General features: G+C 36.5%; 1 protein-coding gene across 2 annotated transcripts in view; it reads right to left on the reverse strand.

The window, feature by feature from the left end:
• The window catches only part of LOC147892111 (MADS-box transcription factor 23-like), a 44,326-nt gene extending 26,293 nt beyond the window's left edge, over positions 1-18,033 (reverse strand). Inside the window, exon 1 of one of the 2 annotated variants that reach the window (XM_087388734.1) lies at positions 17,617-18,033. In XM_087388734.1, the coding sequence (XP_087244860.1) occupies positions 17,617-17,966 (350 nt within the window). In that variant the 5' untranslated portion in view covers positions 17,967-18,033. The remainder of the gene's footprint in view (positions 1-17,616) is intronic. The other variant, XM_087388735.1, reaches the window with a different exon arrangement.
• Between the last annotated feature and the right edge of the window lie 924 nt (positions 18,034-18,957).

Genomic DNA, 18,957 nt, shown 5'->3' on the forward strand with positions numbered 1-18,957 from the left:
TCTACCTATCATCTTTTTCATTCCTTTTCACCTAATTAAAATTTCATCTCTCTCTCTCTCTCTCTCTCGCACCCCCCCCCCCTCCTCACACTATCCATATTTGAAGTATCGAGCTTAGGTCTTGCTTTTCATTAATTATGTATCCCATTTTTTCTTAGCATATATATTTAGATAAATGATATTTTTAGATGGATTCAAGTCGATTAAGGGCTTCAAGAGACCCTTTAGAGGAGGTAGAGCCAAATTGCCTTAGGACTGTAAAAGTCCCTCTAACAGCTATATTAATAATAGTAACAAGAAAATGAGGAGGGATCTCTCTCAATTATGATGTAATTGATGGGAATAAAGAGGCGTTGCATGACACCCTAAGCCTACAGCTCATCCTCACTAAGTGATAGGTCGTGAGGTGATGTTATGTAGGGTGATGTGAGAGGCATGGCTGCAAAAGATGTGGTATCATGCTTCATCTGCCAGTGAGTCCCATCCAAAATCCTACATCATAAGTTCAATTTTAAGGTATAGAATAAGAAGTAGAAAGAGGTCTTTAATCACATGTGCCCCCTCTTCACAACCAAATTTAAAGAAGAGATGCTTACCTTTCGCAAGCATAAAGTACTAGATAAAAAGTGTATATTTAAACCTTAGTTGAGGAACGAATTCCATGTGCCCTAGTCTAAGACCTTTAGTCGTAACTAAATTTTAAATAAATAATGTAAACAATTAAACATAGAAAGGAGACCATTTGGGAGACAACCAAAATCGATGGACCAAAACCCTTCAATGTCTAACTCTAATAGTTGAAAGGCATATAAGACAGAGCTGAAAAAGAATCAAACATCAACATATAGTAAAAGACATTAGTGCAATCAAATTTTCAAAAGTATGGCACATTCTTTGAGCATGTTACTTTGGTTCCAATGAAGCAACTTGATAACTGCTCCAGAGGATGGCTATGCATAAAAAAATGATATGGTTGAGCTCTTCTATGGGATGGAGAAGAGGTGCAATAATACTAGAGACCTTTTCATCGATCTAAGTACTCAAAAGCATGAATCTTAATCTTTAACCTTACTTATAGTTCTAAATCCAAATACTAAGCTCGTATTAGTGATACACAAGAGATGCAAGAGGATACATATTTAAGTGACAAGCATAGAGAGACTCAAGATAGAGGTTTGATCCAAGCCTACTTTGATAATAAGAAGCAAATATAGCAAGAAGACAAAGAGTTTAGTTAAGAAGAGGAAGAACTGGAGCAAGAAAAGACGGATGTATGATCATGATGACAAGGATGATTCCTTCCCAAACTAGGCACATTGCATGTGTAATAATTTCAAAAATTTGGGGGCTTTTTAAAAAGCTAGGGGTCCAATATAGTAGCAAGAAAATTATAATATTTTGAGAGTTTTTCAAAAGATATTCCAAATGAATCCATTCAGAAGTTCCTACATATTGTATAAAGAATGTAAGTAATTTACCATTCTCAAAACTCGGGGCAATTGGGACCTTGTAGGTCCCAATCTACCAAAAAAATAGTACATGCATCACATCATTATGCTTTTTGAGCTACTGACTATTATTTTTACGCTTTTTTGATATATATTTTAACAATAATAATGATATTATATTTTTCACAACGATACCAATGGAAACCAAAGCCCCAATACTTTTTTTCCTTGGAAACATGTGAGAGCATAAAAAATAGTATTGAAATGGATCCCTTTTTGTTATAATAATTGCTACTAATTTATCTAACAACAAGAGTTGTTATATCACTAGTATCTAAATAAAGTACGGATTTGTAAAAATAAAAGATAACATCCGTGGTCATATAATTACTAAATTGTATTATTAATAACCAAAATCCTAAGCAAGTACCAAAACTTACCCCTTCATCCCTGTCATCTTGGGATGAGAGCCATGAATAGCAAAAAATTTAAATAGAATTTAGACATGGATATTGAGTAAACCATAGGTGGTCTATGTAAGGGGCTTCTCACACTAATCCATGACAACCTAGCACACACGAGATGGATGGCTTCCCCCGAGAGGGGTCACTAAGAAAAGCACGTGTGATGAATAGAAGGGATCTTATATTTTTATGGAGTTACTGAAAATATACATACATAAGGGGTTTTCAATTTGAAAAGTGAATATTTTCATCTCGGGGGGGTCACTCATCATATGTAACCCTATCACATGAGTTCAAAAGAAGGATATTTTTTATTCCTAAAATTTACATAAATAAATATACATAAGGGACTATTTAAAATAGTTTTGGAAAAAATTTACAGATTTGTATAGAAAAGGGGTACATTTTATTAATGAAAAAATTTATAGATAAGGGATTTTAAATATAGGCCTTGAACGCACGTGATATAGAGGGTTTATACATAGTGACCCCCCCGAGATTTTCATACATAAGTGATAGTTTAATCATCTCAAAATTTATAGAAAGGGTATATATAGGTTATAAAATCCTTAGGTAGGGGTTTTTATTAATACCCCTTGATCACACCTGCTATATGAGGTTTTTACATATAGCCCCCCCCTGGCCGGGTCACTGCCATAGTTAAGAATGCATTGATATATTAAATATATAAAGTCATTTATATGGAAGATGACCAAAGAAGCAATGGCTCATAATTTTCTATTGAGAGACAACCAATTACTATATGAATCCCTTAATTGAAAGGTACATTTAACTTCTACTCAGAAGCTTCAAGAAGAAGAAACTTATCATTTTGTATACATGGATACACAACAAAAAGTGAAAGCAAAGACTAGAACAAAACACCAATTTGCAAGCAAATTTTGATGCAAAAGTGAAAGAATAAATTTGTCTAAAAGCTTGATTGGAAGCACATAAAAGTGCAAGTGAACGAAGAAAAGGACATTGAGGTTTTATCAAAGCAAAGAGGTATAAGAAAATTCTCACCTTTGAGATCGCTAACCAAAGTGTTCGATAAGACATACCAAGAGATAGACGAGCTGCAAATCAAACAAGGATCCAACTAGTTCCGCAAGGTGAGGATACTCATGATTTTTATAATAGGACAATTGCAATATTGCTAAAAATAATTTGAAGCATCCAAGACACAATGAAGCTCAGACCAAACACCAAAGGATATGAATCTATTAATTAATTTGATTTGGGATTTCCAAAAAAAGGAGGAAAAATCATCCAATCAAACAAGATAGTGGAGGTGCAATAAATAAATAAGCAAAGTAGTAACGATAGAAAATGGCAGAGCCAATTCTTCTCACGATAACGTTCAGCTCAAAGGAGAACACGAGTGTAATTAGAACTAGAATTACAAAACAAAAAAAGTTACGATAATAGGTGTAGAAAATAGAATTATAACAGTATGATCAACAGAATGACTGATCTTAGACAAGCAAACAACCTAAAAAGTTATGAAATGAAAAATAGTTGAGCTTAAAGGGAATAAGGAGCTATTGGTTGGATGTGAAAAGCCCCCACTTTCCCCATGGAGTAACAAGACCAATGATAGATTTACCAAGAAAGACATGGAAAATCAAGCTATAAGGACATGGATAGCATAAAGTCAAGGATGAAATTTGAGCCCACCAAAAATAGCTTAGAGATTTAATGAGCCAATAAAAGCTGAGTGCAAAGCAATGGTATTAAAGTTGTTTAACCAATAACAATGCCAAAGCCAAGCCCTAGCATGGTAGAAAGACAAGACACAAGGTCTTGTAACAGAATTTTCTAATAATGAAATTGTCGTAAGGAAGTATTAAATGACTAAAACCTTTTTTGCAGAGTCATGTGTGTGTGTGTGTGTGTGTGTGTGTGTGTGTGTCTTTTCTTGAGTCTTGCCATTTTGTAAAATGATTGTTTCATAATATGATGTTCATAGTTTCACCCAAAAAAAATGTGTGCGTGCATGTGTGTATGTGTGTGTGTGTGTGTGTGTGTGTGTGTGTGTAAAGCTTTGAGATGTAAGATCTCTTTTGTAATGAAATAGATAAAATTTTAAAGAGCATGATAGCTTTGTGTATTAGGCTTTCGTACCTATAGCAAAGTCCATTCCACCAATTCATCTTGGTAATTGAGGTCGTTTGCCATCAAAGCAATAATTATACATGTGAATATTTGAATATACGTTTTATTGAGAGAAGACTAGATAAAATTGAGTAGTTGTAAATCAATGATCTGGCCTTGGTTTCTTGGTTTCCAATGAAAGCCAAACACGTGTCAAGTCAAATCCACATCTTTAGAATAGAACACCCATTTTGTTTGAATAAAGATAAACCTTGTTCCGTGTAAAAATATTGATCTTCACCATTAACACCAACTTTCAACATTATCTATGAAGAAATAATAAAAGGTTTTATACTACAAATCTCAACAAGGATGCCTACAAACTTTCCTACGTGAACATAATATAGTAATAATGAGGAGACCACCATCAAGATGAAGATAATAGAGTAATATTAAGGAACATACCACCTTGGAGGCTGCCATCAAGTTTCCTACCATGTGGAAAGAACATTTATAGAAGGGACAATATAGAATGATATAAAATAAATCTCTCAAGGTTTCATGAGAAGATAAGGTAAACTTTTTCCCTTGCATCAAATTACAATCACCCCATACATTTGGCATTCCCTTTATTTCTATTAGCCATACTTTCCATAATTAAACAATAGCCTCCCAAGTTAAAAATGTTAAAGCTCACTTGGTCATGAACCAAAGTAAAAGGAAACTAATACCAAAATGCCTTTTGGGACAAGGTCAATATCACTTGCCTACAATAATCTAGCCACAACAGCCACTTTATTCATGATTAAACCAATATGATCAAGCTATTTTGGGGCACTTCTGCTATGCCTAGTGGCTATGCATGGTGCTAGTCTCATGTATGATATTGATTTTTACATCTATGTATAATGCACCTTTTTGGAATTAAGCATTCAATTTACTAAGACAAAGACAAACCTTACTGCACGTATAAATATTGACCTTCGGCATGTACAACGATATTTACCTCATCTATAAAGCAATAATAAAACATTTTATACTTTAAATTTTATCAAAAAGATGCCTATATCACATCCATTATGAATGTAACAAAGTAATATTGAGGAAACCACCACCTTGGAGACCATGAAGTTGCACACAACATGGAAAAGGTATTTACAGAAGAAAATGGGCTCCATAAGTTTTCATGAGAAAATAAGATAAACATTTTTCTTTCATTCCATCAACTTTTATTAGCTGCACCTTCCACCATCAATCAATAGATATCCATGTTAGTTTCCCAAGTCACACATCTAAAGCTCACTTGGTCATTAGAAAAGGTAAAAGGGAACCAATAACACACTGCCTTTAGGGATAGAGTCAACATCATTTGCTATAAGAAAGGCAAATTTAGTGAAGATTGAACCACTATCAAGACATTTTAGGCACTACACCACTTCGGAGATTGTTGCTTTTCATATGCCAGGTAGGAGAGAGTGAGGCTTGGAGTTAAAGCCTCCACATATATGATCTCGGCCTACAAGCTAGGTCAAGGTGATTTTATTGAGCTAGACGTGGTCATTGTAGCACTAAGCTTATTTTACGCTCACTTTGGTGTCCATTGATTCAGGTCGTAGACTAAGTTGAGTACCTTTTATATGCTATTATCCCCCCCAAAAAAATACCTATTTTGTATTTCTATTTTTATTCTTCCATTAATGCCCTCATGGTGTGAAGTTTCCATTTAGGTGGACCTAGTGTGTGTGAAAAAAAGAAATTAAAAATGAAGGTGATACACTTAGAGAACTCAATGAAGTAGCTACAATGGTTGATCGGAGAGGAGTCGGAGAGACCTAGTGTCACTTCATTCATGTCACATGACATTAATTTAGGATAAATTGCGATGACTAATTAGTAATGGAATTTCAACATGCCTCCTTAATCGGAGAAATAAGTACAATAATGTAGCATTAGAGTTTGTTGATCAAGCCTAGTATGTGTAGATAGCACCATAGTGAAACTTGTCATAGATTCCCTCACCTTCCTATGTCTCCATGTATTACATCCCAAGACCTTGCATAGTCTTAGCATGTATTATGCCATTAAATGCATGTATATTACTTTGTGATGTCTTCAAGGGAAAATTAAACTCTCAAAGATAATCTTCATACAGCCATAGGCTTCGTGCATTTCTAGGACAAAATCCCTCTCTGATACCATGTGTAGATTCTACATTCGGGTGGACATATGAAATGAGAGGAGATTGTGCCATGTTAAATATACAATGATGATCACACGATTGGAATGAAATAATACATAGCTTGCAAAAGAACAAATAACTATATTAATTGGCTGTATTTTCTAATAGGATCATAGTTGAGTAGTAATTGGAATGAAAATATGCATAGAGACTTGCAAAAGAATGGATAATTATATTAGATGGGCTGGTTACTTTTTTTTATAGACTCATAGTTGTGTAGTTGAAACTGTTGATTGGAGCCCAAGGGGTGCACTATTACAAAACCCTAGATACAATGTGCATTCAAGGGATATTTTAAAAACCCTTTACTTGTGAATTTTTCTTAAATAAAAAAACCCCTTTTGTATACAAACTTACAGAGTTTTTCCAAAGTTCAATTAAAAAACCCCATATGTAAATACCATTTTATAAATCTATCTAATTTTTTTGAATTGAAAAACCCCTCCATTTGAACCTACATTGTATAATTACATATTTCTAGGTCGATTGGAGGGGTTATGCTATATAATTTAGCGGCTTATTCACTACTAACTATGTTGCTAACAAATGTAATCATTAGCCTATTAACATAATTGGTGCATGTTTCCTTAAGCAAAGCCTTGTAGTATAGTAATGCAACATCATATTTTATTAATCAAGCTTGGTGTGTGTAGACAATGCCATGGCCAAATTCATCAAAGATCCCCACAAATTTTTGTGTCTACTTTGATCACATTCCAAGACCCCATGTTGAATACAAGTATCTTGCTTTCCAACATCTTTAAGAAACCATTAAGTCTCAAAAAGTAAGCTTCATGCAGCTAGAGGCTTGTATGCATTTCTAGAGCCAAAATCCTACTTTGAAACCATGTGTGAATCTTGCATTTGGGCCAACATAATAATGCATGGAAAAAACATACGTTGCATCATTAACATTAAAGAGAAGGATTGATTATATGATTCAAAAGGTTGACTACACAAGAGCACACACAAAAGATTGACTATTTATTGCATATGAATACGATACCCTTGCAGAACTCAATCAAGTACTTGTGATGGTCGATCAAAGAGAGCTAACATATCTTCAAACCACCACACTTAAGTAGGATAAATTATATCTCACTAATATTGCAACTATTATAGCGAGGTTAAATACTACTAGTAGGAGAATACAAAGGCATCTTATGCTTCCAAGTGTACAATCAAGAGACATGGACACACAAGGTTTCTCTAGTTGCTACAGTGATAATTGCCCATCATCCCATGGAAAGCTTTACTCATAGACAAACTCTTATAGATACCCTATATCATTACTCTTGATCTACTCCTATACATAGACATACTCTTATACATACCCTAACATCATCTTATACACTTCGAGCACTGTAAAACCTCCAAATATTTGCTAGCAATGTAGCCTAGAAGTAAGATACCCCACACCAATCAGTCATCATGCCCATACATATGTGATTAAGCCTAATGTCCCTTACCACCCCTCAATAGTTGTGGTGGAATGGTGTATGGATCTTGGAAATCATCAGTAGATAGGAAAAAGTCTAGGTGGACGAGATGAAATGCAACACAACCATCAATGACAACCTAGGTAATGGACATTACTAATGGAATTACACTCATGTCCATAATTTCAAATTCAACCAATACAAAATTTTTAAAAGCCTCGCTAAAAACATTGAGTGCTATTCCAAATCCTATAATGAATATTCATCGCAACATTTTGTATTGACCAAGTTTGCTACTCATTTTTGGATATGTTGATTATGTGCCCCTACTTCTACGTCCTTCCTTGGAGTGTTCTCTTCTTGGGAGGGGACCCTTCCCATTGTGCACTCCTATTTATTCTTATAGTTGTTAGTGCTTTTAACGTGCATTGCTTGCTAGATTTGGTTAGCCCTTCTTCATTGTTCCCGCCTAACTTCACATTCTATGTGTTGGTGTGTTATTAAACAGATATCTCTGAGCTTCTCTAGTAGACACCTCTTGTGCATGGTAGTAAACAACTTCTTCAATCCATGCCGTGTGTACTCTAGTTTGACCTTGTACCGTTTTCTAATTCACCTTTCCTAGGAGCAACTGTTTTGGTTGTGCATATGTGAATCCCCTTTGGCTGTGTCCTTCACAACTTCTAGTTTGTTGGAAAAATAGTTATGTCCTTGCAACGATGACTCTTTAATAAATAGCTTGTTGTATTCTTGATCTTCCATCTTTAGCCCGTTGTATTCATGTTGTCATCTTTGAATCATCCCCAAGGAAGACTTATATAATGACATCGCATTGCTTTCTATAGCCATTGTCAATATTGTGACCCACTAGTAGTGCACTATAATTGTTTCTTACTTTTATACCACTGCATTTGTTCAATATATGTTTGCGGTTGACAGGAGAAGCGGACAAGTTACTGTGAACGTCTTGACTTGTTCTATCACTTTGGAAACTTTTACACTCGTTTTGAGCAAAAACTGAGGATATCTGTAGGCCATGGCAAGAGGATTGATTGTGTTATAGTTACTAATTGATTGAGATTTTTGAGGATGAGGTGGTCGCTATGTGGGAGTTTCAAGCCGAGAGATGAAGAAGAAGTTCTAAAAGATACTAGTTGATGTTGCACATTATTGTTCATATCTTTATATCACCTTTACTCAACCTTTTGAACATTAAAAAAATTACAGTAACCTTTACTCAACCTTTAGTTGTTGGTCTAATCCTTGTTGGTTTTTCGGTTTCCTAGGAAGGAGTATTTAGGGTTTTGTGGGGTCTTGGTCAAGAATGGGAAACCACCCACTCAAGAAATTAATGATAATTTAGCAGCTAAAATTAATACAAGGCCTATCAGAAAACCTTAGTTACAACCACCTTCTTACTTGTTCATCTTCACTGCACATGGCGCATACATATATTTTTTCCTTGTGTAGCCATCAATGATTAGATTAAAACTTAGTCCATATTTTGTATGAATGTTATTGTTTAGTTTCTTTTTTGTTACACTCATATAAGATCTTTCATAGGTTTAAGCATCAACTCACATTTACCGTTAGCACTTTTGAAAAGTGCTTGGTACCAAATAATCATTTTTTGTCCAAAACATATTTATCTTCATCCCAATCATAGATTTTGATAGTTCCTATATTCTTAAGGTCAATGTATTCCCAAGCATTTATGAAACTTCGAAATAGTTTATGGACTTGATTGCTTAAGTCTTTGGAGTATATCTTCATTGACTAGAAATTATCTTTTATTTTGTTTGTGTCCACATTTGATTCTTTTATCACTTCTCTTTGGTTATTCGATAGCTTTCACTTATTTAGCTAGCTCATTGCATTTGTTCACATGTCTTAGGGTCTTGAAATTATGTGTATCCATTCCAAATTATTAAGATTTCTTTAAAATCACCCATGGATATTCTAGAAAACACAATATGCTTAGGTACCATGTTTGAAAAAAATGATCCAAACGTTGCCCCAACTACACAATAGAAAACTATTCACTAAGGAGACTTTAACCTAGAAAGCGTCTCTTCAAGCTTGGTATCAAAATGGACAAAATGATGGGAATTAAAAATCGAAAATCACACCACTTCATTCCTTGATTATATTAAAGAGCTTCAATCCTATCGACCCTACCAAAGCATATAAAAGAACTTCGGTTGTAACTACGAAGGAATAGTGTAGACCTTGCATGCCTTCTCAAAGAGATTTAGTGGGATCTTGCGTTCTCACTTAACATTACATACTAATGAGATATGTCCTAAGCTTGGCTTAATACCTTGGCTATGGACATTCACTTGCGATTATGTTTCACCGCTAACCTATTCCTTGCCTCTCGACCTAGGCTTGCAATTATGATACATTGCTAAGCTTTGGCTTTTGGACAACGCACTTGTGGCTCCTTACATGCTACTACATCTCTTCTCATACTAGAAGCTTTCAACAACATCAACAAGAATCCTAATAAATGCTATATTGATCAATATCATTGACCTCCAATCATGCTTTCAATCTTTATTTATAAAGAAATCTTACAAATGATGCTCATATTGACCCTCATGGGAGTCACTCATCATATGTAACCCTATCACGTGGGTTCAACAGAAGGATATTTTTTATTTCTAAAATTTACAGAAATAAATATACATAAGGGACTATTTAAAATAGTTTTGGGAAAAATTTACAGATTTGTATAGAAAAGGGTTACATTTTATTAATGAAAAATTTACAGATAAGGGATTTTAGAAATAGGCCTTGAATGCACATGGTATAGAGGGTTTATACATAGTGACCCCCTTGAGTATCAACCCAAAATCTCATGGCAATCACAAAGTGATTTCTCCTATTTGCAACCAATGAGTCAACCCTTGAATCAATGCCATGATTCCTCATAAATTTTATCATCAAGGTACCTATTATCCAGGTCCAAATCTTCTAAAACTCATTCTAAGCAGTCTATAGATCTACTTATCATAAAGATCCAATCTGAGATGCCTACTTTTTCAAAACCCAACTTTCTAGGAATTATGTGTACTTTTCCTTTAGTAAGAATTATAAATATGTCTTCATAATTTGTCTTCCCTAAGAATATTGAATACCTTTCGTAGTTTGAGTTTGGCAAGAAGAGTGAGTATAATCTTCATATGATGCCATACTCTAAAATCTTAAAATAACTTATTGGATCTTAGAACCGCTCCAAAACCGGTTGACTATAAAACTTTGGAACTCGGGCACTCGTGACTTTTTAGATTCCCAGATCTTGCCTGAAGGATCTAGCTTGACTAAACCACATCTTAGATCTTGGTTCCCTTTTAGATCCTTCCTTGATTTTGGACTGAACTGTACCTTCAAGAACAAGGCCATAACTTTCAATCCCAAGCTTAGATGAAGACTAAGTAAAATGGGAAAATGAGGCTTTTTCAAGGTTTGGATGTGGCAAACTCGTGGGAAGGCCAAATACGAACTTTATCATTTGGCTTTACTAAGAAAAACGAATGGATTTATCATCTATTTTGTTATCCTTCTTATTTAGAAGTTCACATGTGAGGTAGTAATCTCTAGCACCCCTTTTCAATGACTCAATATGATCCTATGCCCATGCGTTACAGTAGATGCTCCATTTGATCTCTAGATAGAGCTTTAGTGAAGCTATCAGAGATAGTTTTTTTCTTCAGATAGTAGACTACGAACCTATCCCCAATCAACTCATTCATGAGGTGGCATTGAACCTTGATGTATTGCATCCTTGCATGGGACATAGGTTCTTTATGATCACTATGCAACTCTAGTTGTTTTAATGGATTTCCATAACTTTATTACTTTGGAAACCTATTTGTCTTCTAGGATCTAACCACAAATTAACTCACATGATATCTAGCATATTGATTAGTACTTTGCTTTCATCGAAGACAAAGACAACTAGCTTGATTCTTGTTGAGGCCATGAAATGGCCCAAACTTATTACACGAAGAAATATTTAGAAGTGGATGGCCGAGTGTCTATGTCACTGGCCCAATTTCAAACACAATACTTGTGAGCCTTTTGTACTTTAATAAGTGATTTCATATTTGGTGGCACCTTTCAGAAATTGGAAGCGTACAAAGAGACCTTTTCGTGTGTCTCCTTTCGTTAAGGTGGAAACTAATAGAGTAATCTGACAACGAATGCAATGTTAGATTGGATATTCACCAAATATAGTAGAATCCCAACTAGTTATCGATAATGAATCAAGTATACCAATAGATTAATATCGTTGACGCTCAGCTTCGCTATCAGAGTGACTAACATCTTAAAATCCTCCATTTACAACCAGTTCTATATATCTAAGCAATTTTTCTCCAATGAGATAAATGTGCTACCTTTCGCCTACAAGATATCAATAAGTAACGAGACAGGTTAAGGTCGGTCATATCTTTAATGTCTTTAATATTTTCTTCATGATCCCGTTAGTATCACATCAACTTACAAGAAACACCATTGATTTCATGCTTCCTCTATTCAAATAAAGTCCGTGAGTCAATTCGGTTCTTACAAAGTAATCAAGATCCTTTAGTACCATGCAGATAGGACCAATCTCAGCCCATATATGACCATCATTTCATTTCACCAACAAGTCCTAAAAGGATCGATCACCCTTCCTCGTTATCCTCTACATGTGGAGGTTCACTTGTGAGGCAGTGATCTATAAGGGTGTTTCATATTGCTAATATAGCCACTTATTATTCCACAACTTGTGGTTTCTTTGTAAATTGTATTGTAAATATAAGCTTAATGGGAAAATGACTACAGTAAATCAATTTCGCTAATATATCAAGACTACTATAAAATGCTAATAATTGAAACAACAAGTTTATAAAAATGGATGTATTTTATGTATTGTAATTGCACTTGAGATTGATATTTCAAAGCTTTAAAGAAAGGATGATAGGATACTATTACTTGTACTCCTATTTTGAAGGAGTTTCCTCCTCACTTTGGAGTCACTTTTATGCCAAGTTCTAATTGGAATTTAGTTCTTTTTATTTTGTGTGATTTATTGAATTTTTCGTACTCTAAAAAACACATCATAGTGTCGTTTCAATCTCATGATAGTCACTCATAATATTGAAAACCATAAACTCCATCATGCATAGCAGGGACTAGCTACAATGACATCCCCACTAACGTCATCAACGTCCAACACTGGATGTAGACTAGATGTAGACCATAGTACAAAAATATGCTCGCACATACAAATCCACACACCCACACATACTTGAGCATCCATTTATACAAAGTATTTGTACTGAGTTTCAATCGACACCTCGAAGGTGAAGGGTAGACTCAGCCACAACGAAGCTGGCTAGCACTCAAGGAGAAGGCTAATCAAAAAGTAGTCCAAAATCTCTTAATTCAAGCTACAACTGCTTGTGAAGTCGACACAATTTCATTTTAATATTATGTATGAAAAATGCCTTGTTCCCAGCACCCATCACCTAGGAAAATAAGGGAGGCAGCTTTATCGCTAAGCCTCCTGTGCACATGGAGAATGCACATTAATGGAGAAGATATGTTCAAGGTCGTATTTGGTACAAATTAGTTATTATAGTTTATGGGCCCTTGCAGTCAACGGAGGCATCCCATTCCCATGCCGAGTAATGCACCTAAAAATAACTAAAAAATATGCTTTCGACATAAGGGTTTTCAATCTTGCAAACTCATACGTATAGAAGGGGTTTCCAATTCAAAACTTTAAATTCTTATAAAGGCAAAAGAATGTAGGACCCATATGTGAGTAGGGGTGAAATATTACCCCTTGAAAAAGCTAACTTTATGCAAGTTTTTACCCCTTGAAAAAGCTAACTTTATCCAAGTTTTTCTAGTGGTGCACCAAGGGATTCCCACATGGCATGATCCATATACACTACTTCATGAATATTCATAAAAAATAAAAAAGAATAAAAAGGAATCACATGATCCAAACTTTGAGAGAGGTGTCCTTGAGATAGGAAGCGATTTTGGAAACTTCCAAATTGCTTCCACGAACTATGTATTAAGGATAGCCATCATGCATGGAAAACCCTTGTGTCTCCTTTTAAAGAATGAGGTACATTTGAAAAGAATGGGCTAAGTTTCTTCTTTTATGGACTTTTACCTTATCATTGCAAATATACGAAACCGTAAATCATGTCACAATATAGTAAGTAGCTTCTTGCATAATGATGGTGCAAGAAAATAATTCAATTTAAATTGGTAGAATGGTAGATTGCAACTAAAATTTTAAGATCTTGCATGAATTTGGAAATCACTACTCTTTGGTAGTTTTGGCACCATAATTGTTAATGTGTGGAGATAATATATTTTGTAGTATTACTATAGCCAAACACTCGGAATCCAAGACAAATTTTAGAATATTAGATATCCCATACTAAGGTAGCATCCCTCCAACACATGCCAACCAAAGTCACACTATTTTTATATGTACTACTGGATAGATTGTATATGCTTATTAAATTGATCCCAAGTCTCTTAACCACGTGTCATTTATGCATCAATCTATGCTTGTATCCACCACATAACTTAATTTCATTGTATTATATCTCAATTGTCACCCTAATTATTTTTCGTGCATGGGCTGTAGGCCTCATATGGCTCTTCCTAAGAACTCGAATCCTCACTGGCTCTACAATCCCTTGTGTTGGGTTCATCAATGTTGCGTGGGAGATTATCCAATTTCCCAAGAAGAATCATTTGAAACCCCTTAGCTTAGTGGTTTCTGTTAAACTAACATATTTCCCTAGAGAACCAGTAAATACTTCTGCTAACACTGTCACCATTTGCTCTGTAATCATTCTTCTGTTTCCAGGCATGTCTTGTGGTGTTGGTTATTAAAGTTGGGGATATTCATGGCAGTTTAAGGCTATCCCGGAATCAAACCCATGGAATAGTGCCGAGGGAAAGTCGATGGTGTGCCAACATGATTCAACCGTTCAACTTGCCGGGGAGTGCGAGCCAACGCTCCCCTAATAGATACGATAGTGCGAGCCCAACTTCTTCGTGGGTGCTGCAAGCCTTTGCTACATCCACTAGAATACACAATTCTGAAATTCCTTCGCGGAATCCCACTAGCAAACACATAGGCCAATTTTTTGTATCGGTCAACATTGATATAACACAACTACATGAGTACATAAATTTCAAAAACTCCACATCCTCATTGCTTCATGTTATTTGCCATGACTATGCCTTGTAATAATGGACTAAATAAGTCAATTCCAAACATGCATGCTGATAGTTTCACAACTTTGTAAATAAACTATTCAATTCCATGGACATATTCAACCATCCCACAATATTTAGTCATATTTGTCCTTACAAGGACCTAAATTAGGACCGATAGAGCCCTCCACATGGTGCCACTACAAGAAAGGAACCAAACAAAGAGATGTAATGATTATGAAACCACACGCCACTTTAGGATACTCAAGGCTCTCCCCATAAAATTATTTGTAAAAGTTACAAAATAGCATGAAATTGACTTTTCCATTTTATTATACAACAAGTGGTAGACCATAGTTTGATACCCTAAATGCACATGCAATGGATCTCAAGGTTGCTCGGGGGGGTCACTATGTATAAACCCTCTATATCACGTGCGTTCAAGGCCTATATTTAAAATCCCTTATCTGTAAATTTTTTCATTAATAAAATGTACCCCTTTTCTATACAAATCTGTAAATTTTTTCCAAAACTATTTTAAATACTCCCTTATGTATGTTTATTTCTGTAAATTTTAGGAATAAAAAATATCCTTCTGTTGAACTCACGTGATAGGGTTACATATGATGAGTGACCCCCCCGAGCAAGGTTGTAAGCCAAGTATAACTCACACGTAAATATGCATCTACCGATCAAAATATGGTCCTCTACGTGATGACACCATTAGTCTTGTGTTTCCTTCTCACGATTCTTTTGCACACCTTTGGGAAATACAAAGGCCTATTCCCCACGTGATGGCTCATTTCGTATAACCCAATAATTCACCTATCACACTTATGTTGATTCAAGATACCCAACTTATTCACAAATTAAACAATTTCTACCATGATTGCTAACAGAGTTGTGATCCATGAGTTAATCCTTACACTAATTGCTTGGTAAAAAGAAGCAACTACATTGTGCACCATAGTATCAAAAAGCTCTTTTAAGCTTTGTGCTATCCTAAATAATGCTTATGTACTAATCCTAGTTTGATCTGAAGAACATGCAAGGTGATGCTTTTAAGACTAATAAATGATATATTGGTTCATACATTAGATAGAGATTATTTGGCAAGATAATGTAGGAGTCTCTTACTAGATGAGATTTGTGCACTATTAGGTTTGCATGATATCTATTGTTTCTCATGAATAAATATAGAGCAAGGACGTTGATCTTGTCATATGACCACACTCCTCATGCCGATGAGAAGAACCCTAAATCCCAATGCTCATCATAGTACATTCTTGACTTTATATTTAACTACCCTTCTTCTCTTGAATTCCTCCTATTGGCTCACCGCCAAAAGGCTTGACTACCCTTTAGGGCATGCAAGGTTCTAGGTTCTTATTAAACTTGAGATACATCCATTTCTTGATAGTCCAAGCTACATCATTTTGTCAGCATGTTTATTATTTCTACGGTCACTGCAATACTAATTTTAGAGCCCCATGCTATATGGATAAGGACTCAAACCTCTTAATGTTTTTTTTAATAAGATGCTTTAAAAGTTCTTACCTTAGTAGCCTTTCTTATACTTGAAGGTGATGATGTGGCTCAACATTCTACCACATTTGGTCCCCGTAGGGTCCTTCAACCCCATCTTTGGTGAAACACCATTGGAAAAGTGAGGGGTGAGATTAGTTTTCCATAGCATTTGGGTAATGTGGGGTCATCCAAAAAGAGTCCAATATCCTACTGTAATAAAAAGAGAATTTCCACTTTAGGACGCGAACCATCTATCCCATCACCTAATAAGCCCATTATTAACTTGGACTCAAGTATTGAAAAGCAAGTTCCACACATTGCTTTCTATTGCCTAACACTCTTCAGAGGTCTATATGGAAGCATACAATCATGATGTTAGTGCAATTCAATGGTGTGCCTAATACGATGATACATAGAGGAAACAAATGTTGCCCACACTCAATGAGCAATTACTTCACTTGCTTAGTAACCATGGGGCAAGGATAGCCCTAGCCCCAAAAGATCACCATGGGACTGGTGTACATAATGGCAAGTCACAAGGGAAACTTGTTACCAATTAAGAGCCCATACGCATTGTTTTGTTAGCAAGAATGTGTGATTAGAATGCTTAATTACGAAAATCTGCTCTCTCCAGTACTCTGAAAACTATACTATATTTCTGAATGTAATGCTAGGCATCGCCATCAACTTTCGTTGTAGTGAATTATGGGAAAGAACAGTTCTCGCGATGAGGAAAGCTGCGCTGCTTGATCACATGTACTGTGCTCCTCACCTCGCTCTGAGATATTTTCCAGGGATCACCGAGCTTATCTTTACACGAGAAGAGTTCTCAACGCTCATACGTTCATAATCTATTCGTATAAAGGCAGAGGCGGCTCAGGTAGTCTGACACGCTACGCAAATGGGGCCGCTGTTGCTTCTTATCCAAGTATCAGTACAATTATTTAAGGGATCTGACTGTCAGATGAAGCTTCAAAATGACTACTTGCAGGTGGCCACCATGAGGAGACTAGATACACAGGGTTAACTGCTCAAAGTTCCGGATTTCATGAGGATAAGCTTCAAGGGCTACGATCTTTCAAGTAATCTAAAGTTTCCACGAATTATCAAAGACCTTTCATTCTTAACGGAACAACAAGATGCGAGAAAAAATGTCCTCATACCTGGAGCTCGCAAACTCGTAAATTCTCCCAGTAGTCGAAAAGATGATGAGGGCAACGTCCGCGTCGCAGAGAACCGAGAGTTCGTGGGCTTTTTTGAGCAAACCGCGACGGCGCTTGGAGAAAGTGACTTGGCGGCTGGGGGTGTTCTCGATGCGACGGATCTGGATTTTGCGACGGGAGGAGGTGGTGGAAAGGCTGTTGGTGAGGGGGAAGGGAGGGAGGAAGAGGTTGTGCGGGTGGCGAAGCAAGGGGGGAGGAGGAGGAGGAGGAGGGAAGGGGATGGGGTAGTGATGAGGGCCGAGGTTGCAGATGGTTTCGGGGAAGGACGAGGAGGAGGGAGGCTTCGTCATGATTGAATTGTGATACAAGGAAGAGCAATGCCTGGACAGGTATGGCTGACTAGCTATGGCGGACGTGAGCTTTAAAGGCTTCGATTCATTAACAATACAAATTTTTTCGTTCACCTCATGAACCCCCTTTTACATTCTTCAATGTCAAGGCATATCAGGTCTCTCATTCTCATCTACACTCCCTACCTATACATACTACTACTTTTAAAATTCGTACCTACCAGCCTTATGATCATTTTGAACTCGGATCCATTACTTTTGCAAAGAAAATTTGCATGATGCTTTCGAGTTGCTCCTCCCACCTAAGAAAATGAACTCACCTTTGCCCTTCGCCCTCTAGCCTCCTGCCAGCCTCTCCCCTTCGTGCTCCCAACATCTCGTAGCACTATGCCTTTTGTGGGCTCTCAGTGCCGTCCCTGGCTGTGCACCCGCTCCATTTATGGTTGTTTTCTGTAGATCCAGCAATTACACGTTTTGCAACACAAGCCCAGGTTGCTACTGCTCAAGTTTCTATCGCCAAGCAATGGCTGCATCAAAGAAACCATCGTGAAAAAGTAGCAACTGATAAAAGCACCGCCATAGCCACTGTAACTCCTCCTCCTCCCACGTCTTCTTCTCCTTCCATCTTTGATCAGCTCTTTCACTATGCTCCCGCCAGCTCCTCCACCCCCGTCACTCCCTCTCCAGCCTACGCTCCTAGCTCCCCAGCACCCTCATCCAAAACCACTGGTGTCTACTGATCATTCATTCATACTCGCCATCTCTACCTGCAACTACCTCACCATTTCATGACTGGAACACAAATTTATGCTCGAGATCATGGCCATCTGTGGTTCTTATACGGAATGTAACCCTTCCGGCATCTCCATTGGGAAGGTTCGAGAATTAGCTCAAAAGTCGATGGTAGTGGAGAAGGCCTTTTTACCCCACTCACACTCCCACTTCTCAAGTAATATAAGAATTTTAATTTTGGGAACATTAGGGGCCCCTA

The sequence above is a fragment of the Dipteris shenzhenensis genome, chromosome 17, assembly GCF_047967505.1.
Source record: "Dipteris shenzhenensis isolate YYH24624 ecotype China chromosome 17, Dip_SZ_1.0, whole genome shotgun sequence".
Lineage (NCBI taxonomy): Eukaryota > Viridiplantae > Streptophyta > Polypodiopsida > Gleicheniales > Dipteridaceae > Dipteris > Dipteris shenzhenensis.